The 24,135-nt window shown below is 52.2% G+C and overlaps 1 protein-coding gene across 1 annotated transcript; it reads right to left on the bottom strand.

The window, feature by feature from the left end:
- Nucleotides 1-13,141: 13,141 nt before the first annotated feature.
- IGF2 (insulin like growth factor 2) lies at nt 13,142-23,848 on the bottom strand. The gene is made up of 3 exons (XM_081999837.1): nt 23,686-23,848; nt 16,520-16,686; nt 13,142-16,067 (listed from the first exon to the last, which is right to left on the bottom strand). The coding sequence occupies exons 1-3, from the start codon at nt 23,837-23,839 to the stop codon at nt 15,825-15,827; spliced, it is 564 nt and encodes a 187-aa protein (XP_081855963.1). The 5' UTR covers nt 23,840-23,848; the 3' UTR covers nt 13,142-15,824.
- Between the last annotated feature and the right edge of the window lie 287 nt (nt 23,849-24,135).

The raw sequence follows: 24,135 nt of genomic DNA on the forward strand, positions 1-24,135 counted from the left end.
ATCAGCCCCTGAGGTGCACCGCTAGTGACTGGTCTCCAGATGGGCTTCATGCCACTGATGACAACCCTTTCATCCCGGCAGTTCAGCCAGCTTTCAAGCCACCTCACTGTCCATTTATGTCACCATATTTCATCAGTTTGTCTATAAGGTTGTTACAGGAGATAGTGTTGAAAGCCTTGTTAAAATTGGCATAAACAACATCCACTGTGCACCCCTCATCCACTGAGCCACTCATCTTACGGTGGAAGGCCGTCACGATGGCCAGGCATGATTTCAACATATCAAATTCACCAGAGAGTGAGGTTTTGAGAAACTGTAGAAAGGGAACCGCACCTCGTCTCCCTCCAGCCTTGGTTTTCATAATAGTTGGAGGGAAATTGGTGTTTTAGCTTTTGTTGTAACTAAGAATGCCTGTCTCCCTTCTGGGGAGTTACGTAGGAAAGGCAGAATTTACTGTAAAAGCTTAGTTACATGTGGTAGAATTTTAGTCTCTGCTTTGGCATGGACTTAGAAAAATAATAATCATTTAAAAATAAACCTAGCTATTGTATTTAACCTTGGCCCGTGTAGCCAGTGATATCTTGTGAGACGTTCCAGCTATCCACAGATTCTTTTCACCGAAGCTTCCCTTCAGGAAACAAAATAAATTAATGATACAAACAGGAAGCAGCTGTCTTTTCCTAAATAATAATTAAAATGGGGTCCCCTTAGCAAAGGGGAATAAAGGGGAGGGAAAAGACCTGAAATATTGTCGGTTTAACTTTGACCAGCCTTCAGAGGACAGGCTTAGAATAGCGACACAAGCTGTGAGGCTGGGAGGACTTATTTTCTTATGAGCCATTTTTGGATTTAAAAAACAGAGAAAGGTCTGCGTGAGGGGCAGATGAGCAAGACAAAGGAATGCTGCTCTCTCAAGGCACACAAGCTCTCCTCCTTCTGTAGTATTCACATGGAAAGAAACATTAATCATCATAATCATTGATGCTGTTCTTCAGCGGCTTTCATCTGCTATCAGCAATCACTAGGAAATTCCAGGATGTTCCTGACTTTTTTTTTTCTTTTTTGTCTTTGTCCCAGACTGTTGACTTGACACAGTTCCTTGAAATTCCACTTTAAGAAGGAGGAAGGACAAGAGAGCTGAAAACTCTGGGCTCCTTCCAGCCGGCTGGGAGGAGGAGGTGTTGGCAATGTGTGTGGTACCAGACAGGGGCTCCTGCCGTGGCCCGAGGGCTTGGTCTGCTCAGGGCTTCCAGAGGTGGAGGGACCTTGCCCCTGTGGGCTTAGAAGCTGAGCCTGTGGGTGACCACAAAAACATATTGGTCAGAGGTGAGGAAGACAGGAGAGATAACCATGGCCAGCAAAAGCCACAAGCAGCACAAGAGCTGGGACTTTTTAATCTTTTATTATGATTGAGTGAAGCAGTAAGTTGATACGGCGTGGCAGTGCATTGTGGAAGGTGCCTTTCTTAACACCACGCAATAACACCTTATTAAAGATGAGGGTTGAGTTTGCTCTGTCTAAGGGAGATAATGTCAATACGTAACCATACGACGTGGCCCTGGGAGAACACTGGTGATGCACTCTCTGCCGTTTGCTCGAGGAGGTGGTACTGGGTGACTGGTGGTGCTGATCGTAACAGGAGTGGCTTAACGGACGTTGTTATGACTGCAACCAGAGAACCAATGCAGAAGAACCTGTGCCATAAACCCGGTGGGTAAGCCAGTGCCACCTCCCAAAATATAGAATGGGTGCGATAAACAAGGTTTATGTTTTATTTGTAAGATTTAGAACCTCTATTTGGCTGGAAAGGAGCCTTCTGTCCACTCCCAAACATATCACTGAGTTGCTGAATGTGGCAGGGATTTACAGGTGAAAAAGGAGATGGCAGAAAAATTGGTGACAAGCCTTATGACTCCTGCTGGTATTTGAAGGTATCGTCCGACTCGGAGATACCACTTTCTATATCCTCTGAGGTACGGAAACTCCAGAAAGACCTCATGCTGTAGACTCTTGTCCATGAATCAGAGTTGGCACCAATTTTGACTGAAAATTTTCTAGAACTGTTTTTTTTTAAGATGGGAAGGCAGTAAGGCATCTGGACCTGAAGAAGATTTTGACACATCCCCTTTACTCTGCACTTGGTGACCCTATTATCTATACAACACTTCTTCCATTTTTTTCTCATTATACCTTGTCCTAAAAGCTCAAGTCGGTATCGTCTGAGTGAAGTGAGCAGTAATACATGCTCATTTTTAACTGGGCACAGCGGTCTCCTGCCAGTCCTATAGCTCTAACGCTAAAGGGACAGAGCTAATCTCATGGTAAAACTGCAAATGCTTCTTTTAGCAGCACAGAGCTTAAAAGTGTAAGTTCAGTCAGGACTGTCCGAGACACTTAGCAGCCTTAACCAGGTCGAATGGAAAACATTTCCATGGAGAAGTTCCTCTTCAGTTACCTTCAGATAAAGATAGTGTCTTCACAGCCACCATGGAAATTCCTATCTGCGTCCCCTCTGTGAGAGGGAAACCCGTTACGGGTATCTGAAGGAAAACATAACATTTCAATGTGAGGATTTTGCGATGCCCTACTGGAAGTACAGTTTTGTCCCTGGCTTTATTTGCCTGTTCTCACCCAGTATCCCTGCTGTAATATCCATTAGTCAGTAATGTGTAGAGCCTGCACCTTTCCTGCCATGAGGCACACTGGAAGGGTAACATGAGCCAGGGGGTTCTCCTTTAGATGCTCAGAAGTCAGGAGAGCTGATGTATTCTGGGCAAGCACAGCTATTAAGACAGAAAACTTCAAGGACAACAAAAGGAGTTAATATTTCTCCAATGGTAAAGAAATGCCCCCAAAGGGTCCCATGAAGCGGAGCAGATAGCAGTGTGGACATCACCTTTGGTTTTGCGTGCACTTGCATGTGATCAGTGGGGTTGCTGTAGTGGTAAACTTTTGACATTTTGGAGAAAACACATTTTAATCGATGTTTAGACTCACCAAGCACACACACAAAAAAGGATTAAAAGGGAGACATATGTCATTTGAGGCCTCTTGGCTCCCGACAGTACGCATGCCCTCATTTTTAGTTCAAACTAAATTAATCTATTAAGGTACACGAAACCTAATTTCACATCTGACTCCTCTCGGGCAGACGCTGGAATACCGAAAAAGGCAGCTAGGTCTTGATCACAATGTACAATTCAAGGGAAGTGAGAGGTATTATTCATGTGGGTGTGACCTGATGGCCATGCTGATTCACTCTTCCACTCCAAAGCCCTCCCTGTCCTTCCTAAGCCTTGAACCCCCGAGGCTGCCTTTACAAGGGTCCTTATTTGGTGAAGAGGGCTACATATTTTGGCCTACCCTCTTTCCTCCCTGCTACAAGTTATTGTTGTGGAAATGGCTCACAGAGGGGTAGGTTGTTTTTTTTTTTTTCTTTCTTAAAGATTAGGCTCCCTGGGGCTAAGAATAGCTTCTGCCGTTATGTGAGCAGCAGCAAAAAGTAAAAAGAGTGTCAACAATGTGAATGTCACCGGAGGCAAAAATCCCACTCCACCCGTCGCGACAGCAGTCCACTTTTGGAGATCTCTGGGTGACGCTTGGCTAATTTTGAAGCTTCCTCCGTGGGATCCACAGTTGGTGTGACAAAAGGGATAGCGAAGTTAGGGCAATCGTTCTGCATCGAGTAAACCCTACAGTACTGCAAACAGGCTGATAATCAGACATCAGCAACTCCAGCGAGTTTTGCACTGTGACAGAGATACGTTTTTTGTTTCCACAACAGATGGCTTGCGATAAAGTCTCCAAAATCTTGAACTGATGTATTTATCTCAGAAGATAGCTCTTGGTGTAGCCATGCATGCTTTGCCCTCTGACTGTTTGGGAGAAAGAACAGGATCGGTGGGTATACATCTTTTCTCCTTTTTTTTTTCCAGACCATTTTTTCCTAACTCCCCTTCAGGGGTCACTGCCATCCTGATCACTCTTGGTTTACAGTAGTTTCTAAAAGTCATAGCGAGAGATCCAGGACAGGAGACCTCAAAGGAGCAGCTGGGAAGATGTGAAGGGAAGGTTAACAAGGCCGCTCGGTTGTTATTCAGAGACTCATCTTTCCAGTACTATTTTTCAGGGAAGAGAGGGGTGAAAAAGCATCTGACTGTTATCGCTACAAATAAAACCCTTTAAAACACATCCCAAGCAGGATGAATAAAATCCCAAAGCAGTTCATCTGAGATATGTGCTGTCTCAGCATCTTCAGCGTTTTTTAACACAGATGCCAATAAGGACTTAATTTCCATAGCCAAACTTGGAACCAAGTGGGAAAACTGGTGACCAGAGTAGAATTATAATTTACTGCAAACAGCTGGGTTCACAACAGCTTCAACATTGTTTGCTGAGGTAGGAACAAATGAGACAAGGAGGTAAGAGGGGTAGCAGTGTCTGACACCAATATTATTGCCAAACATTTGATAACATCAAACTCTAATAAGAGTGATGGACTACTTGTCAATGATGTATATGGCAGGCATCACAAACCTTAAGTTGTTTAACAAATTTGTCTACCAGCAGTCAGGATCTTAAGCTGCTCGATCAGCTGCAACCTGGAAAAATGTGTGTGTGGTGCCTGAGCTACAGTGAATGTCAAGTGGGTGAGGATGATTCATTTTATCTATGAAGATCATAGAATCATAGAATCTTTGGGTTGGAAGGGACCTGTAAAGGTCATCTAGTCCAAGCCCCCTGCAAGGAGGAGGGACTTCTTCAGATCAGGTTGCTCAAAGCCCTGTCCAACCTGACCTTGAATGGTTCCAGAAATGGGGCATCTGCCACCTCTCTGGGCAACCTGTTCCAGTGTTTTACCACCCTCATAGTGAAAAATTTCTTCCTTACATCTAGTCTAAATCTGCCCTCTTGTAGTTTAAAACCATTACCCCTTGATCACGCAAGAACCGGATAAAGCCATCCCTCGTGAATATGAAGGTACATAAGGACATAAAAACAGCTCCACTGGGTCAGACCAAAGGTCTGTCTAACCTAACATCCGGACCCCAACAGAGCCCATGAGTGGAAGCCTAGGGAGAAGTAAGAACAAGGGCAAGCATATACAATACTTCCCCTCAGTGCTCTCCCAGCCTCCAACTATTTTCAGCTCAGGAACTTCCTGAGCCAGATACAGTTTCTATGTATTTAGTAACTCTCAGTGGATTTCTCTTCCGTGAACTCTCCTTGAATCCATGTAAACTTCTCATATCCACAACATCCTTTGGTAAGAAGATCCACAGATCTGCTACCTGTTGCATGAAGAGCCATCTCCTTCTGTTTGTTTTTCAGTCCAGCTCCTACTAACTTCATGTCACGCTGCCTGCTCTTGTACAGGAAGACACAGCAAAGCCTGCCCCATCCCTGCTCCCATGCTGCTCACAAGCTCAGAAACCTCTCTTATATACCTCCCAGTCATTTCTTTTCCAACCTGAAGATATCTGTTTTAGTTGGTATAGAAACTAAGCCATAAGGTGGAACTTGTGAAGGACTTGGGCTATTTTTATGTATGGCCTCACTTGCCCTTAGACTCCAAAGGGTCTTGTTGCATCTTGCAGTTGTGAATGAAAGCCTCCAGCTTGCTCAGAGCTTGAGTTCCAGCTCTAATGCTTCAAGTGTCATGCGTTGGCAGAGCTATGGGGGTATAAATAATAGCCTGGACTCAAATCCCAGGGAGGAACAGTTCCTAACCATGCTGTATGCATGCACAAGCCATTCTTGGAAGCCTCTTCAGGCTCCCATCCTCCCTTACACCTTCCCAACTTTGCCAGTAACCCATACTCCCAGCTTTGCTTCCAGGGGTCTTGTGAGGTTACTCATGTCTACAAGATTTTGTAGACAAAATCATGGAGTTTCTGGCATTGACCAGCAGCTTACACTTTTCTCTCATTGTGCTGGCATGGCAAGTGCCCAGGGAAACCAAGAGCCTATCACCTGCATAAACATTGCTGAGTACCTACCGAAAGCATAGCGTGCTCCCTACTTTGTGTGTGTGTCACGGTGACCTCTGAGCACGCCATCTAAAATAACCCCATGCATGGAACCAGGAATAGAAAGAAAGGAAGGATGCGTTTTATGTAAATGTAGTCAGAAAGTCTGCAAGACAAATTGCTTGAAGTGGTTCGAAAGATGAACAAATATGACTCACTTCCAGAGGGAACTGTTTTTGCTGGGCTGGGCTGAGACTAGTATTGTGTCTTGGACAAGTACATGGTTGCCATTAAGGTTTTACTGACACCCGTGTGGATGGGTTGGACGTCCAGTGAACTGTATGGTGGGCATGCAGAGCAAGGTGTGCTTCATGAACCACGAGGAAGCTCTGCAAGCAGAGGATGCACTTATCTATCTGCACTGCGGATTTACATGTAGCTTTTGCAACCAGTGTCACTAACGTAAGGATGCTTGCCATGGTCTCAACAGAAAAAAGTCTACGAGGCACCTTTGTCCAGGCAAGCAGTGGTGTATCTAATTAAACATTCAACTTCCCGTGAAGCCGGTGGCAACACTGCAGAGGACGAGGTAAAAGTGCTCAGCATAAGCAGCCGTGCCCTCGCAAGCTGCCAGCAGAAGTCTCCTCTGCCCCTCGGGCTATCAGCGCTCAGCTCCTCCGATGCATGAGGGTTTAGCGATGTTTATCAACACTTCCCCTGCGAAACGCAGCTACGTGTACCCTTATTCATCACAGAGATAGCATTCTCTTCCCAGTGTTTTTCTTCCACTAACTCCTTGCAGCAACAAGCAATTCCACTGAATTAATCTGCGGCTGTTGACGACATCGGGTATTTTATTTCAGACCATCTTTCCTCTCCATGCGTCATTGCCTGCTGAAACCAAGGCTGCTCGTTGTATGTAGGACAGCTGAGAGATGCTCTTCACGTGCAGCTCCATGGCATGCCCCAGCCCCACTGCGCCGAGGGGACAGCAGTGGCAGGTCCTTCCCCCTTGGCCAGGCACGCGGTTTTGGAAGCATAGCCCTACTGGAAGCGTGTTGTGGCCCAGGTGCATTTCTGAGCAGGACCCAGCTATCGTTCATCGCAGGTTGTATTGCAGCAGCCCAGACTCTGAATTTTCCAAATCTCCTATCCACATCCATTGAGGACAGGAATGCGAGTTCAGCCGGAAACCACCTTTCCCTTTTAAGTGAGTGCATTTCTGAGCGGGTTTGGTATTTCCCATCTCTAGATACCACATTTTTTCCACTGACTCTGCAGGCAGCGCCAGGAGTTTCAGCGAGAGCCTAAATCCGTCAGCGCACCAGGAAGCGCAGGAAGCCAAACACCAAAACTTCCCATCCCATTTTCAGTGGAGGGGTCAGAGCCGTCCCTGCCCTGCGGCGCGACGACCGATTTACCGCCATCCCTTCGCTGCCAGGACAGGAAAGCGCTCGCAGACGGGCTCCGTCCCCGGCGCCCCAAGCCCTCGGCGGCGATCCCCACCCCGGCGTGGGTGCACCCACCAAGGCGCAGGCGCTGCCTCTCCGCGGCCAGGGGCTTTTCCTTTCCCTCCGCCGCCTCTTCCTCCGAAGACGAGGAAGGGTGAGCAGGGCTCGCTCGCACACGCCGGGGCTGGTGGCAGGGTGGCACAAAGCCTGCATTGTGCACACTCGCCGCCCGGAGAGGAGATCTAATTGTCTTCCCCGGCTCGGAACAACAATTTGCTGGCAGCCAGGCTTGGGTCATTATATAACTGGAGATAGCCTGACTTGTAAACAGATCTCCAGAACATGTCTCCCTTCCCTGATTTTGGAGAAACAATAAGCTCAGGGCTGGCTGATACCTTGACGCTGTTTGCTAGGGCAGGAACAGAGCCTCTGCAGGGAGGGATTCGTCCAGGGCATCGCCTCCTCCTGGAGCGTGACATCGGGAAGTCAGCCGGGAGCCCCAGGAAAGGCAGGGGCTTTAACGACAAACCCGGAGACCTGCAGGGCTCCTTCAGCTGCACCGCGGGCTGTGCCGCGGGCGTTCCTCGGGCTGGGAGCAGAGCTGTGCGGAGACGGCTTTCCAGCAGTAAGCCTGGAGGAGCCCAGAGGGTTAAAGAGGAGGAATTTGATTTCCATGCTCACTTTCCCTCCTCCCCCTGCCCAGCCCTATCCTATGCTAACCCGGCTGGTGAGGGAAAGGCAAAAGTCATCCTCCTCTACTTCCATCCCTGGGGGAGCGCATTTCCATGCATGACTGTCAGGTTGGTGAGGGATGCCCAAAGGCAACACTCCTAACACTTGCCAGAGCTGAAGCTGAAGGCACCATGTTGTCATGGTCATCTGTGCAACTAAGGCTCCTCAGGCTTTCTTCCCCACTGGGGATGCTCTGCACTGGGGCTTGTGTCCTCCTTGGGAAAGAAAAGAAACTACTCTCCCATTCAGACTTTCATCTTTCTATGCTTCTGCACATAGTAACATCAACGGACAAAATATCTGCTCTGGAAAACTGTTTCTCATTGACTGTGGGGGACAACTTAATCTTTATGTTAACTTCAGTGCTGGGCCATTTTGCTGCCTAAGCCTGAAACACGGAGAAGGATGGGGTGTCAAAAAGAGAAATCAGTTCTTGGTCGGGAATTTCTCTCTCTTTTTTCAAAGACCAAAGAGGTTGAGAGGAAAGGGCTGCTAGAGCCTGCTCGGAGCCTGTCTGAAGGCAAGTGTCCACAATGATACCCTCACTGCATAAGGACTGACCCTGAATATCCCAGCACCAGAAACGGGCTATTTACCTTGTTTAGGTCCTCCCTTTACCATACCTTTCCTTTGCTCTCAATGCTAAGCCTGCCTTTTCCATTCCTCTCTTCCGTTTCACTTTCCCTGGGCCTCTGAAGCTCTGGGCACCGAATCCCTCCCCCAGAAAGAGGGTAGAAAAATATCGGGAGGTTGCTGCTCTATTATAACTTGGCAGCTGCTAGCTCTGCGCGTCCATCTTCCTCCGCTCCTCTCTCCCCCACTGTTAGATTCGATTTCATAAATAAATACCCTGCGTATTGACGTCAGTGTAGGCCTTGAGAAATAATACTCCTGCCGCTTTCTTTGCTAAGCATGGGGAACAGAGGGGAGAGGGAGGAGGAACAGAAGCAACAACGTCTTGGAAGATGAAGTCTTAATATCCTCTTAATTGCCTCCCTCCCTTTGCAGCTATGCCTCAGCTGTGAAGAAAACAAAGATTACCATTATCAGACTGCCCTTCTGGCTTGGGACAGGAAAATCAAGTATCCAAAATTCCTGTTCCTGGTGACTTTGGGGGGGGGGGGGGCGGGGGGGGATGATGGGGACATACTCTGTCCTAGAAGTTGGAGGGGAACCCACAGAGGTCCCTGTTCTCCTCACTCGGAGCTTAAGAAAATTGTACTCAAAATGCTGGCAGAGCTTGGATTAGCACCTTGGTGAAATGAAGGAGACGGTTCCTCCATCCAGGGAGAGAAGACAAAAGACAGGGCTGTCATTAGAACAGATGTCATCATGGGTGGTCATTAGGAGATTGCTTCTAGCCACCAGAAGTGATATGACACTGCTGGCCTGCCAGTAGGGGCAATGAGACGAGAAACCTGGGTGCTTTGGGGGAAAATCTCTATTAATAAATTATTTAATTTTGTTAATAATGTTTGTTAGCAATAATAAGCTTTATAACAAGACCCCCAGGTCTTGATGGCCTTCCTAAATCGGTTCCTTTCAAGTTTGACACAGCTGAAGGACGTGGTCTTGCACAGAAGGAGCACAACTCAGGAAGCCTGGTGGGAGGACAGAGAGGCAAAGAGATTGTCCCAGCACTTCTCCTATGGCAAAGCATGCAAATACTTTGCTTTAAATTATAATCATTGGTATTATTTCATCTCACTGTCCTAAAATTGAGAGCTATGTTCTTTCTAAAGCTGGACAACAAAGAAGCACAAGCATGTCCATGAAACAGATACAAGAGCTTTGAAAAGTCAGTACAGGCTGAATTTATCTCTAGTAATTTTGAACAGTGAAGCAGGTGTTTTATTGCTCGTGACAGGGTGCAAGTTCTGCATTTGTAGCTGCTGCTGCTACCTGTGAATTACTCAGATATTTGAATAGAGTCTTTTTTCCACCCAGAACCGTGCTATGCTGAATGCTTTATGGCCAATGCCTCTTGCCATGTTACTCTTTGGAGAACACGCATGGAGATGGATGCTCCACCCTGGTGCTCACCTCCGATCACTGCTGCATGCTGTGCCTGTCCTGGAAAGCCAAACCCAGAGCTGCGAGTGCCGGCTTAAGACCCAGAACGGCCCATTTTGAGTGTCAAGTTGGACCTCCCACGTTGCCCAAGCCAAAAAATGCCCTAGTTCGGAAATTTCCTGCCTCCAGGCTGTTGCTGGTTGCTGACCCAGCACCTGGAAGGTTGGAAACCTCAGCTTTCAGTCCACTGTTGGCAGATATGAGGAGAAGGCAGGGAAAGAGGCTCTCACAGGGCTCTCTGCAAATGCTGACGTGATTTTAATGAGCAAGTGCATTCCTCGGGACGTGCACAGCTGGGAGTGCAGCAGCGAAGCTGGCCAAGATTCCTGCGAGGACCCGTGCCTTTCCGGCAGGTTGAAGTCATGCCTGCCGCAGCGCGCTGCCCGCTGACGGCTAGAGCACCCTTCAGCACCCTGGGGGGGTGAGAGCCACCCCCAGCCCCTTGGTGGCAAAGGCAAACCCCTCCTAGGACATGGGGTCCATTTGTCTTTACAAACTGGTGTTCCCCCTTCGCCTGCACTGGGAGCTGGGGAATTGCTCTTCTTCCCCAGCCTTGGGGTGTTTCATGGCTCACCTGCTCTTTAAAAAATAAATAAAGTGTGGGGAGAAAAAAAGATATCAAATGCCAGAAGGTTGTTATAACTGCTTTGCTTTATTGATACTGCATTACAAATGAGAAGCGCAATAGGTGCAGAAACCGCCTGAGCCTTGCCTACTGCTGCGTGGACGCACATGAAACAATCCATGATACGTCAACACCTTTCCCAAGCCTCCCCACAGCCACGTAAAACATCAGTGGACAATAATACAAGAAAATCAGGTATATTTTAAGAAACAAAAACCACGGTTCTTCCCTCCATTTAGTGCAGCTAGGTACATCACAGAAAGACCGAGCTTTTGAGAGCAGGCAGAATGAAAGGGATGAAGCTGCTATGAGATAGAGAGGTAGAGGAACCAGTCTGGAGGCTCTGTCCACCCTGATGGCACTAGTACGACTCACTGAAAGCTAGGAAAACAGCTCGGTTGCTTTCTGGATAAAAAAGGCTAAGAAATAATGTAGAAGGAGTAAAAAAAAGGGAAAAGTATGTGTTAGTTAGTGGGGTTGTTTTCCCTTTGTATTTCCCCCTATCCAGGCAAAGCCAGAGACACTGATTTACATACCTTGCGAAGACTGTGGCCATTTCCGTACAGCAAGTCGCACCTTCCCTCTTTCCTGGTATACTTGTGTATATCACACTGGGAAAATGCCTTCTGAAGCGATGCTTTATGCAAAAACCATTTGCCCTCTGATAATACTGAGACCCAGCTGCAAGAGCTGGGGCTGGGCTAGGACAAGGAGGTGGCTTTCCCAGTCCTTCATTGGGCTCTAGGCAGCATTTAGGGACTTCTCTGCTGAAATTATCCTTTCCCTTTCTACCCTCTTGCATGTCAGCAGAACAGCGAGTGGAGGTCCCTGGACCAGCTGGGCTGGAAGTGGAGGTGCGTTGGGTGCCCGGACCTGCCAATTGTCCCTCCCCAGGGATCACTGCTGGTCACTGCTGCAGTTTCCCATGCTTCTGCAATCCAGCAGCTAAGCACTTGGAGCTGTGTCTGCATGTAGAGGCATCAGAACAAAAATCGGAGTTGGTTCTGCCCATCCATATGAGCAGACACAGCGTCTTGGGTTTGTTCTCAAGCCTGCAGTCTGAGATTTCCAAGCCACCAGATTTATCTGTTGACCTGCAAAGAGGCTTTGCAGGCAACAGAGGAAACGTGAGACAAAGCAAAGGTCCAGTTTCACCCAGTCTCCCACTCACTGGCCAGGACCAGGCTCAGAGGCCCCTGTGGCTGCTTGCATGTCTCCTTGCAAGTGAAGGCAATCCTCGCCAAGCCAAAAGGCAGGATGGCACACCTGGTATCCAAAAAAATGAGCTGCTCTGGTCTGACCCCATGGTGACCTGCGACAGGATAAAGCAGAAAGGAGGGTTGAAGATGAGCTGTGCTTGGGGACAGCTTCATCACCCTTACAGTGCTTCCAGCGTCGCTGCTTTGCTCCCTGGGGGATGCAGGCAAGAGATTTAGCTGGAGTTTTGCTTGGGTTTTAATCATCTCTGAATGTTTCCCATGATAGCGGTTTGCACAGCAAAGAGCAGAAAGGGACCAAAGCTCCCAAAGGCAAGATTTCCAGCAGTGGCCACCAGAAGCCGCGACGAAGTCAGTCCTCACCCTTCACAGGGACATCGTTTAGCACAAAGAAAACCAGAGGTCTGAGGCGGGTGGTGGGACAGGGACAGGAAGGCAGACACATCCTTTCTCCACCTGCAATAAAGTACATGTCCAAAGGAAGCAGCCAGCCCTGCATCTGTACAAAAACCCTCCTGACCAACCACAAAAATCCCAAGAGGAAAAACTGAGGAAAAATTAGTATTTTTTTGGCTTCCTGCAAAATTTTAAAAGAAACTGTTTTTTAAAATGTGTTTTGAAGTGCCTAAATCAGCAACTCCACTTTTGAGGTGGAAAACCTTTTCCAAACCAAGTTGTCTGGGGCAGGAGGTTGGGCTTGGCAAGGTCCTTGCTCAAGTCCCTCACCCCACAGCGAGCCAGAGGTCTTGGCCATGCCAACGGGACCGCGCAGACAATGCAGCGTCTGGCTGATTTGGGGGATTAGGGATGCTTGGGCACTGCTTTGCCCAGCGGTTGCTCGACTACCAAACTGCAACAGCAGTATTTTACCCCCTGTTTGCACTGGTGCACGATGATTGTATGTGATGAAAAGCAGCTCATCGGGATCCCTAAAAAAGAGGCTATATCTACCTTGAGAAACCAGAGAAGCACCATCTACCAGGAAACCTAACCTAGATGCAACTTTTCTTTTTTTCCTTTTTGCCTTTGGCACATCTTCGACTCCCGTCCAGCTTTCGGGTCTCCGGGAACAGCAGAAACCGGTAAAAGCCAAGCAAATCCCAACGGCCGCCGGGAGACACCCCCAAATCTCTCCAAGAACCGCTGGGCACGTATTTATCTCGGAGGGTTCTGGGAGCATCTGCCACAGAATTAAGGTTTCAGGGTTGTGTTTAAGGGCACCTCACCCTCTCTTGCAGGTTTGAGCCCCGAAAAGAAGAGCTGCAACGCACTCTGCTCCTCCATGAAAAGTGGCACTTGGCGTGGACTTCTTCCCACCCAACCCTCACCCCAGGAGCAAAAATAAATGAAAAATAAAAGTCAGGCATCATATTCTGGATGGATATTTATTTGCTTAACAGATTTTCTTTTTTTTTTTTTTTTTTCTTTTTTGGTACAAAGCATCCAGGAAAGCTTTTACTTCTCTTTTTAAAAAATAAAAACTAGGTTTCTTTTAAAAAAAGACACATGAAAAGGAAAAAAAAAAAAAGTCAATTATTTGCAATTGCTCTGTTTTTATTCTGCCTTCCCCACCCAGCTCCCTTCCCCCTCCCCTCTTAATTTGGACCAATTTTCATTCTTTTCCATATATATTTAATAAAATAAATAAAGGCTTTTCTTTGTCGTGTATTGCAGTGCCATTTTTTTTTAAACAAAGGCTTCATGGCTCAACATTGCAAGGTAATAACAAACAAAAAGGATTATACATTAAAATCCTCCCCCTCTCAAGACTCCCCCTAGCCCTCCCCTCCAAACCACGAAACAGAATACAATTCAAGTAGTCTTTTTTTTTTTATGTTTTAAATGTATGGATATATAAGACAAAGCAAGTACAGAACTGGTTAACAGAGTGTCCCCATTTTACTAGCAAGTGAGAGTATATCATAGGGAGATGTAATTGATTCCCCCCTTTTTACGGTTCCTAGACAGATAATATATATTATTTTAAAACCAACCTATTTTACAGCCCTCTGCCCACCTCTCAAACCCATCCGCTCACCGAGTCCCGAGCCTCAAGCCAGAGACTTGCCTTTTCCCCCCGCCCCAGGCAGCGGTCCCAGCCCTGCAGCCACCCGGGTGCAGCCCAGCCCCGCTCCTCTGCAGCCCCGGGGGGGCGAGGGGAGGAGGGCGGGGGGGCGCGGGGCCGGGAGGGGAGGTCCGGCGAGAAGGATGCAAAGGGCAAGAGAAGGAAAAGGAGATGGTGGGGCGCGGAGCTGGTGCTTCTGCAGGGGCTCGGCGGTGAGGGCCGCCCACCCGCCCGCTCGCCGGAGCTTCGGCGCGCGAGCAAGCCGTCAGGGTGGGGAGGAAGCGGTAGGTCCCCCGTGGCTCGGGAAGCCGAGCTCCGCCGCGGGGCCGTGCAGAAGCAGGGCCTTGAGTTGTAACTGGCAACACCTTCCCATTCAAAATAGTTTGTCTCTAGAACAGTTCCCTTTTAGTCTAAATTGTGGTGGTTTTGGTTTTGGGTTTTTTTGTTTTTTGTTTTTTTTAAAAAAAAAAAAAGGATGCGTGTCGAAGTATTTCTGTGTGTGCGTGCATCTGTGTACAGGAGTAACAGCCAACTAGCTCATATGGTCATGACCAAGCTATATTTCAGAAGAGAAAAGAAACACATTTATCACACTTTTCCTAAAACGAAAAGCTAAAATTTCAAGTTCAGTATTCGCTATCTTGTCCTTCCCTCCCCACCCTCCCTTGCTATTTCTGGGATTTTTCCCTTCCAACTTACTTTAGCACCATAACACATTTTAAACATTACAATCCCTCTTCAGATACTACACAAAATGTCCCATAAAAATAGTGCTTTTTTTGCCAAAAAAGTTATATAATATATTATATATATAAATCAACTAAATCCGTGGCAAATGTGCAATGCAGACGCCTCCTCCATTTAAAGTGAGCATCAGCTCACTTTTTTCTTTTTTTTTTTCTTCTTTCCCCTTTCCTTTTTCTTCTCTCTTTCTCGCTTTCTCTCTCCTCTTCCTCTCTTTCTCACGTCATCGATGATTTCAAAAAGGTGCAAGTCGATTTGGAATCTTGTAATGAAGCACACACACAAAAATGCAGATGGGGGCTCCTCGGAACTTCTTTTCAGGTACGTTTTTCTTTTAAAGGTGCAAAAGAAAGTTATAAAAATAAGAAAACCAAAAGAAAAAAAAAAAGAAGAAAAAAGTGGGGTGGGAATGAGGCGAAAAAAATTATATCCCTCAATATTTCTCCCCATTTTTTTTTTTCACTTTATTGTCAAGAAAGACACGGAATGGACTCTTCTTCTCGAGAAAAAAAGGTTAAAAAACAATTTTAACATCATATCCTTTTTCCCTCTTGCTCTTTCTTATGTCTTCTGGCATTGGCACTGGGGATGTCACGCAGCGCCTGGCAGCAAAAAAGTTCAAGTGCCAAACTGTCCCTTTGCAAGTACAGACTTGGAAATACCGGGGCGCGGGGGAACGAAACAGGCCTGGGAAACGAAACAACCCTCCCCCCCCACCCCAAAAGGACGATGCCGCGGGAGCGGCGCTGCTCGCCGCCGCCGCCGCCGCCGCCGCCATCCCCTCCTTGCTGTGTCAGTTGTTTGGTTGGGGCCGGAGCGGCGTGAGGGTGTCCCGCCGCCCCGCTCCTCGGCTCGGCGGCCCCGGGGACGGAGGGGCTCGGGGGCCGGGTCTTGCCAGTCCTCCCGCCCTCCCCCGGGAGATCAAAAATCAAGACGGCTGGTCAGGGTTCATTTCTGGGGGCCAGCCGTTTCGGGGGAGGCTCGCACCGCCGGGGGCCTCTGGCTGGGCAGGGAGATGAGGGGACGGTGCAGCGCCTTGGCTTCCTCGGCCGCCTGCAGCCCCTCCGCCTGCCACCGGTACTGGCGAGCCCGCAGGATGCCGGGCACCTCCCGCTGCAGCCGCTGGGAGCTCTTCTTCTGCCACACGTCGTACTTGGAGTACTTGGCGTGCGAGGGCTTCTGGAAGCTCTCCTGCAAGGGGACGGGACAGCAACGCCAGGTCAGCCTCGCCGCAAGCCTGCCCGCCCTCCGGACACGGGTTCCCCTCCTTGAGCCCCATCCATCCCACAGAAACATCGCCCCATCCCTGGAAACCTTCCGGGTCAGGTTGGACGGGGCTCTGAGCAACCTGCTCGAGTCGAAGATGTCCCTGCTCATTGCAGGGGGGGTTGGACTAAACGACCTTTAAAGGTCCCTTCCAACCCAAACTGTTCTGTGTTTCTATGACCCAGCCCACCTCTGGTCCCCCACCTCATTAACAGCTGCCTTCTGCAGGGTATTTGTCTTGCCTCGCCAACAGCGGCCATCTCTCAAGGGCTCTGCAGAAGCAGCTGGGGTCTGTCCTCTCCCACCCGTGGCCTTCCCGTCTTTTGTCCGGCTGTTTATCTCGGAGAAGGGCCGCCATCCCGGTGCAGCCCGCCTACCTTGCTGAGCGCCGGCAGGCCCGCCAGGGAGGTGGCGGAGAGGTCGCGCTCGGACTTGACAGACTTGGCGCAGTAGGTTTCCAGCAGAGCCAGGTCGCAGCTCCGAAAGCAGCACTCCTCCACGATCCCCCGGTTGATCCGCCGGTTATTTCGTCCCACCGGTCTACCTGCAAACAGCAGAGACCCCGGCGTCAGCCGCCAACCTGGACTGGAGCCCCCTCCTCTCCTTCACGGCTCCCGTCCCGTTGCAGGCATCCCTCCACCAGCCACCGGTGGGTCCCACAGGCTTCAAAAATAGCGGCGCTTCTCCCAAAGCAGCCGACACGCGCCCGGCGAACCGGCCGCGTTCCACGTTAAGGCTTTCCCAGACACACGCTGTCGATGCCAACAGGGCTCCCCGCGTGCGCGCGGCACTAATCAAAGGCGCTTTACGTGGTGGTGATTTACTCCCCTCCTATACCTCTGGAGCGGGCAGCCTTTTTGGGTGCAGCTAAAGCGAGGAAGCTCGAGCCCCGGCCCAGCCGCGAGCGCCGCGCTGATTACTGCGACCGTCTCTGATGTTGATCCTGGCAAGCGAGTTTGTATTAGAAAGAAGCAGCGCGGCGTTGCGGCTGCCAACCTCCCTCCGTCGGGTCGACGCTCAGGCAGGTGAAGCGAACCAAGGCGGCTAAATTTTACCAGATGGGACGACTCTGAGACAGCTGCAGAAAGCACACAGGCTCCCACACCCGCCAAGAATAGCTATTAAACTTAATCTTTTAATAAGGGTTCCTCTCCCGTTTCTGCCTGCAGAAGGATGCAAAAGCCCATGTCCGGTACAGCAACAACGGAGTGCGTTTCATATCGCCGCTTAATGACGGCCAAAGCGCTCCCAAGGAAAAGCTTAACATGAGTTTTACTGGTTTTCCTCCCCCTCTTGACATAAAAAGAGATGGGCAAATTTGAATTGCTGACGCAAAACAAATTTGCTTGGGAATTGCGACTTCCAAAGCACAAACTGGCCCAAAACAAAAGGATTTTCTCCGCACTTTCACACATGGCGTGTTACGCGCTCAGGCTGTTGTGGGGTTTGCAGCCAGGGCTCTGCACGCTGCCAGGAGCACCTCTTCCCAGCGCAAGGTGCTCCGAGGGAGGGCAGAAGTGGCCGGCACCGGCGGGGCTTGCAAGCAGGAGCCGATACCGCATCCCGCCCAGGAGAACTTGGGCATGGGAAAAACTGAGAGCGAGCGGTGGAAGCGCAATGCCTAATGCTGCTCACCGTGCCGCCCCGAGCACCTGCTCCCAGCTGGCCTGCAGGAACGCAGAAAATGGTCCACAGTGGCCCTGTGCACAGCCCGCGATCCCTCTCCCCCGCACTCCGGATGAAGCAGGCACTCAAGTATTTGGCCTTGGTGAAGATTTAAGGGCCCTGGCTTGCAAGGTGTTGACCAATTTCCCCAGAGGGTATCCCTTCTGGGTGCCCACCCGAAGTGCCCCAGGACAAAGTGCAAAGCACAGGAGTCTTCTGTGCATGCAACGCAACCCCACGCGTGAAAAGCAGCCCCATACGTGCAACGCAACCCTGCAGGTGCAGTGCAGATAAGCATGTGCAGTGCAGCCCTGCAATGCTGGCATGCAAAACCCTGCGACTGCACCTCGCCGCAGGCTCTGCGATAGCGAAGCCCCTGGCAGCACAGCACCCGCTCTCTGCCGAAATCGGCCGTGCCCCCGTCAGAGGGGAGCCCTCTGCTCCGTGCCGGTGCGTTGCCGCCGCGCTCAGAGGTCACGAGAGCAAACGCGGCATCGGGGCGCAGGGTGGTGGGGAAGCCGGCGCATACTGTGCAGTCATTTCAACTGCTCCGCTTTCCGCATTCGTCCCCCCTGAACCACCACCCTCCTTTTCTTTTTCCCTGGAAAAACTTCAGGCACGACCTCTAGCCAGCCCTGCGGGAAGATGAGAAGGACAGTTCCCCCTTGGTAAAGGCGCAGTGAAGGGAGCACTGTCAGGAGTTTAATTTTCTCTCTGTGAATGCTTGTGGCCAACAAGCAGGCTGGATTGGGCCCTCCCTTCAAAGGCAGGGGTGCTGGGTGCCTGCAGCCATACGAGTGATGCCGGTGCAGGCAACCCAGGTGACGGTGCCCGAGGGAGACCGAGGAGAGGAGCCAGCCTGGGGCCACGTGCATTTACTCTTCCATATGCATGCCGTGCCCGGCGGGGTCCACGGGCCACCTGCGCGGCCCCTGACATCCCGCGTTGCGTACGGCCCCCGCCCAGCACCTATCAGTCAACCCCGGCGCCCAAGCCTGCGCGCGCGGCACGCTGCTGAAGCATCGGGCTGCTCCAGAAAGGCACTCTGAGCACGGGCGGAAGGAGAGTTTGGAAGGAAAAAAGAAAAAAATTCAAGTCAGCCCCTCTCGCTAGCACATCCCCAGAGGGCTGCATTCACACTCCCGCTGAACAGAAGGTTGTACAAGTGACGACACGCACGGTTCGGGAAGAAGTTGAAGTTTTGAAAGGTTACATGTCTCCTCTCGAAAACAGAAGTTGCCCGCTTGCAACTACGTGTTTGTTTGGCAAGACGGTGGGGGAAAAAACACGACAAGCAAAGCGGGACCATTTTCACCTCCCTGCCATCAAGGGCAGCTTCTGGCACCGGAGCGTGCCGGAAGATCCCGGCAGCGTGCGCGTTTGCATGCGCCCAGCTGTGGCACCACCAGGGCGAGCTCCCAGCGGGGACCACCGCAGCGGCACGGCCCCTTCCTCCCCGCTGGCCGCCCCTGCCCAGCCGGCGGGCATACGCACAGCCCCCGGCCCTGACATGCTGCCCCTTCTCTCTTGCATAAAGCTGCTGCGTGCCGTTCCCTTCGCTGGCGCCGCTGCCAGCTCCGCTGCGTCGGTCCGATAGGGCACATTTCCCATTACATAATTGTCCGTACGGATCTCGCCACATGCCAATACAATCCGCTGTGGGAGGGTTACTTTGGGGGGGGCGCGGGGGGGCGGAAAGGGAAACATAACAAACAGGGATTTAGTCCCAGAAAGCACCTGGAGACAACAACCCAGGGGAGAGATGCCGGGACATTGTGGTTAACAGCAATATCACTGCTGACCTGGACTGGGAAAAGCGTTTGTTCCACAGCACGATTTAGGCATGGACTGAAGGTCGAATTTCTGGCTTTTGCCCGCGGGCGGCATCTCACTTTACTGCCACTGCCAAACCCAGGGAGGGTTTTGCCACTTCATCCCTTGCCCGCAGGGGAGAGCTGTGCGGGCAGCGGGCTACGGCACCGCCGGGGCGCGCGAGCCACTTCCCACTGCAGCGATGACCGCCTCCTCCCGAGGAAACCCGCTTCCTCTCGGCCTTCAGTGAATGGTTATGCTCTCTTCTTCCCCCAAATCCAGCTCCAACAAAACCTCCCAGAGCTCTGCTGAGGGGCCAAGCCCCACAACAAAAAGCCCAGCGATGCAAAGCTCAGTGGCGCAGAGCCCTCCGGCTGCCCAGGGTTACTCCTGTCCGGCAGCAGGCCATCCTGCCAGGGAGAGCTGGGCATCCCGGCAGCGGCGCAAAGCCAAACCCGCTCCCGGGAGAACCCGGAGGCCGCGTACCTGCCGCTCAGCGATGCCGCCGCGCCGGAGGCGGTGGCACCGCCGTGGCCGCGGGGGGATGGGAAGGTCCCTTCCCGGGCATCGCCACCCCGCTGCTCCGGGCTGCCCACCCTCATCGGGGCCGGACGGATGCCGTGGGGAGGGGTGCGCGGTGCCGGTGCCACCCTGGCCGGGTCCCCTCTCCTCCGGTCAATCAGGCAGCAAGCCGAGTGGAAGGGGACTTTGGGTGTAAACAGTCCCCGCGCCCCTGTTGCAGGAATGTCGGGAGCAACAAGGGGGCCTTTGTGCGGCACCGGGCCTCGTCCCAGTGCCCCCGGCCTGGCCCTCCCCCACCCCGGCACCGCACTTTCCCCCCTGCTTTTTCCTAGTATTATTCGGAGGAGCGGCGGGCGCGCAAGAATGTGCCCCGTCAGCACAAGCGGCTGCAAAGAGCTAAATTCTTATCAGCTGTTGGAAAGGAGGAAACAGGAGCTGTTGTTTACAGAGAAGTCGGACGCCTCTCCCCCTGCAGCCCCTCTCCCCTCCCTGCCAGCATTGCATGACAGCAACTTCGTGGCCGGCGCTTCCTCTCGACCTGCCCCGCTTTTTTCACGCGGGGCTGCGCTCAGCATCCCTCCACGGGCTGTGACGCCGTCCCCGGGGTGCCAGGGAGCAGGGAGAGGGGGTCCTGACCCTGCCGCAGAGCCGTGGTGGGATGCCACCACCTTGCCGGCACCTGTGGGCACACCCCAAAAGCCTTAGAAGGCACAGAAGGGAGGAATCGCAGCAGAGGCAGAGCGCAAAGCATGCGAGGCCCAGCTGCAGCGTGCCCAGCCAACCCCGGGATGCGTCGCGGGGCTGGCGCGGTGCACATCACCGCGCCCGCCCTGCGTCCCGTGGCCAGGTAACCCCGGCACTGGGTTGGCACAGCTCTTCTGCAGCCCCAGCTCTCGGAGGCAGCTTCAACATCCTCAGTCTCAAGCACCTGCCAGCCAAGATGCCTCCCAGGGCACCTGGGGGCTGGGACTCGCTCCCCACTCCAGCAGATAGATGGGCACCCCAGTTTTCAGGGGGTGCACACTGGCTGCATACTTCCCCGTCGCCAGATGCCGGGGGGGTGGATGAAACGCTGTCAGTACGCCGCATCCACTTGCATGGATGCAAACAGCGCTGTATTTCAGAGCTAGCTTCGCTAGCTAACGAGCTCCCTTGTAAGAATGCAGAGCATCATTTAAGTATTTAAATCACCACTGCAGCAGAAAACCGGTAATGGATTTTCGTAGCATTTTTTTTTTCCAAGATCACCAGCCGGATGCTTGCGACAAGCCCCATCCAGCAAGCGGGGCCCACCTGTACCTGGGGGACAAGGCTGCCCGAGACATCTACCGCCCGTACGAGCAACTGCGTTAGCGCAGGCTCCTCATCAGGTGGCACGTCCCGTGCTGAGAAGTGCTCATGACAAACCCAGGCCCAGTTTTAAGACGTAAACCCACGATCATGCAACGTAACCGTGCCATTATCGAACCTATACGGTGACAATAGCGTAGCCATGAGGGTTTAGATGTGAAGATGGATATGATCAGGGGAATTAATCACTTATGAGGCCAACTCGTGGAGGCAGAGGGAAAAAATGAGGTGAGCTGGGGATGTCCAAACCCTTCATCAAGTAGAGCTATTGCCCAAACGTCTTCAGCCCTGAACAGCACAGGCTGGCCAGATGCTGAAGGGGTTAAAATATGGGACAGGGGGGACTTTGCATCATCCCCCAGCACCTGGGCTCTCAAGAAATACTCAAAAAAAAGTGGAGGACGGGAGAGGACAAAAAAAAAAAGCAAGAATCCCTTTGCAAGCACCAGACTGGCCACTTGGCACCAGGCGACTTGTCTGCCTTCAAAAGTGTTTTTATTTTGGCCTGGGTGGCTGGGTTATTTGAGGTGAAAGGAGGTCAGTTTGTCCGTAAAACAAAAGCCCCGTTCCCTTTCATCCCCAGAGAGGGGGAGGAGGGAATAGAAACCCCGGGAGGGAGACGGATGCTCCTCTATATATAGAGGGAGAGGAAGAGGTGTGAGAGCGGGAGAGGAGCTCGCCTCCTTGCCGCGCCAGTAGGGCCAGCCCCGGACCTGCCGCCTCGGCCGAGCTCCGTCACGGGGCTCGATGGCGGAGGAAAGGTGGAAGGGGGAGATGAGACGAGGAAGGGCAGCAGATGTGCAAACCCTTGCCGCTCGGCTCAGCAAGAGGAAGGAGGTGTGCCCAGGGCATCCCCAAAAACCTGCCCGCAACACCCGGGGGGCCGTGGAAACACCCCGCTGCTCAGCTGGGACCGGGCAGGGTGAACACCCCCAGCTAGCTGCAAAGCCACCCGCAGCCCAGCTGCCTGCCCGAAATCACACAGCCCGAACCCTGGCTGCTGCTGGATGTGGGATCCCTCTGCCCAGCCTCAGGAGGTTGACCCCAGTCTGGCTGAGCATCCAGGCTGGGAAGGGACATCCAGGCTGGGAAAGGACATGCAGGGTCATCTCTTAACGTTGCAGCACCCTGTTCCCTGCACAGGCAGACTGGAACAAGAGGGAGGCTGCCTCTCCACTCCACTACTCCAAAAAACACCCTGTTACTTGAAAGTGACTTTTTCATTGCTTTTCCCAAGGCAGAGGCAAGACTGCCAAACGCACGGCACCACGTGCAGCTGGTATCTCCACCCTCTTCCCGCCTGTCTGGCTTTGCGTCTTCCCTGTAGCCAGTCACCCTGCGGTTCGGTCACCCGCGGGCAGTAAGACACAGGGTCTTCCCTCTCCCAAGCAGAGCAGAAGATGGAAACACCAGAACAAGTTGTCACACTCAAAGCACCTTGGCTCACAGATTACTGAGCATCCATCGCTACTGGTTTACTCCTCCTCCTCCCCGTCTACCAGCTAAGCCGTCGTACTGCTAATACCAACGGTCCAAACCCCAAAAGCATCCTGGTGGAAAGCCCACTCCAGCCAACTGTCCCCAAGCCACCTGCACTCTGCGGGCAACAGCAACGCTACATTTTTTGGCACTAGCTGCACCACGAAAGGGTAAGACATCACTCTTGAGCGACAGGTTCACCAGCGGGTCACCAGGAGGCCACAAAGCGTGTTTTGGGAGCAGCCTGGAAGCTGCTGCTGCACCCAAGCAAAGCCTGCCCAGAAAGGAGGAGTGCTCAGCTCCCCGCCTGCTCTCAGGATGCAATTAGGTAGTAAGGTTTAAAAATAAGCCAGGGCCCAAGCTCAGCAGAGAGCTGGCTGCAGACATCCTTGTTCTTTTAATGACTTGCCCGCATCGCTGGTGAGACAACCACCTATGGCTCCCCAGCGATATTCGACTTTCCCGAGCATCAAACGCAGGACGCCGTTTCCCCACAGGACTAGACAGTCCCCAAAACTGGCGCGAGGTTGGTGCACGTCACCCTGAGCACGCCGCTTTTCTCACTCCTCTCCTGGCCTACCACGACGTACAAGGCAATCGCAAAAAGCACGGGGCTGGGAAACCCCTCCTTCCCCTCCCGGCCCGGCTCCACCGAAGGCAAGGCAGGGAGCGCGGGCGGCGTCCTGCCCGCTGCCGGCAGCTGCCTGGCACTTACTGAAGTAGAAGCCCCTGTCCCCGCAGACGAACTGCAGCGTGTCCACCAGCTCCCCGCCGCAGAGGGTCTCCGCCGTGCCGTACGCCGCAGCCGAATCCAGCGCGTAGGCCAGGAAAGCCAGCAGCAGCAGCAGCATCCGTCTCGCCGCACACATCCTCTGCACCTGGGGACAGAGGCACAGCGTTAGCCCGGCACAACAGACCCCTCTCTGCCACCCCTCCCGGGCAGTGCTCCCCGCCCACAGAGTGCCGGGGGTTTGATGCCCGGGCATGTCGGGGTGCTGCAGGGCAGGAGCGGCAGCGCTGAGCCGGCCGCTGGTGCGAGGCTGGCTCCCTGCGCTCGCCCCACCGGCCAGCCGCTCCGTCCAGACAAGGTTCGCATTGAAGCAGTTTTTCCATTGGAAAATCCCACTTCAGCCTACCTCTGAAAGGCTTTTATTTCCCCTGCTCT

The sequence above is a fragment of the Phaethon aethereus genome (assembly GCF_964289735.1).
Source record: "Phaethon aethereus genome assembly, chromosome: 5".
Classification (NCBI taxonomy): Eukaryota; Metazoa; Chordata; class Aves; order Phaethontiformes; family Phaethontidae; genus Phaethon; species Phaethon aethereus.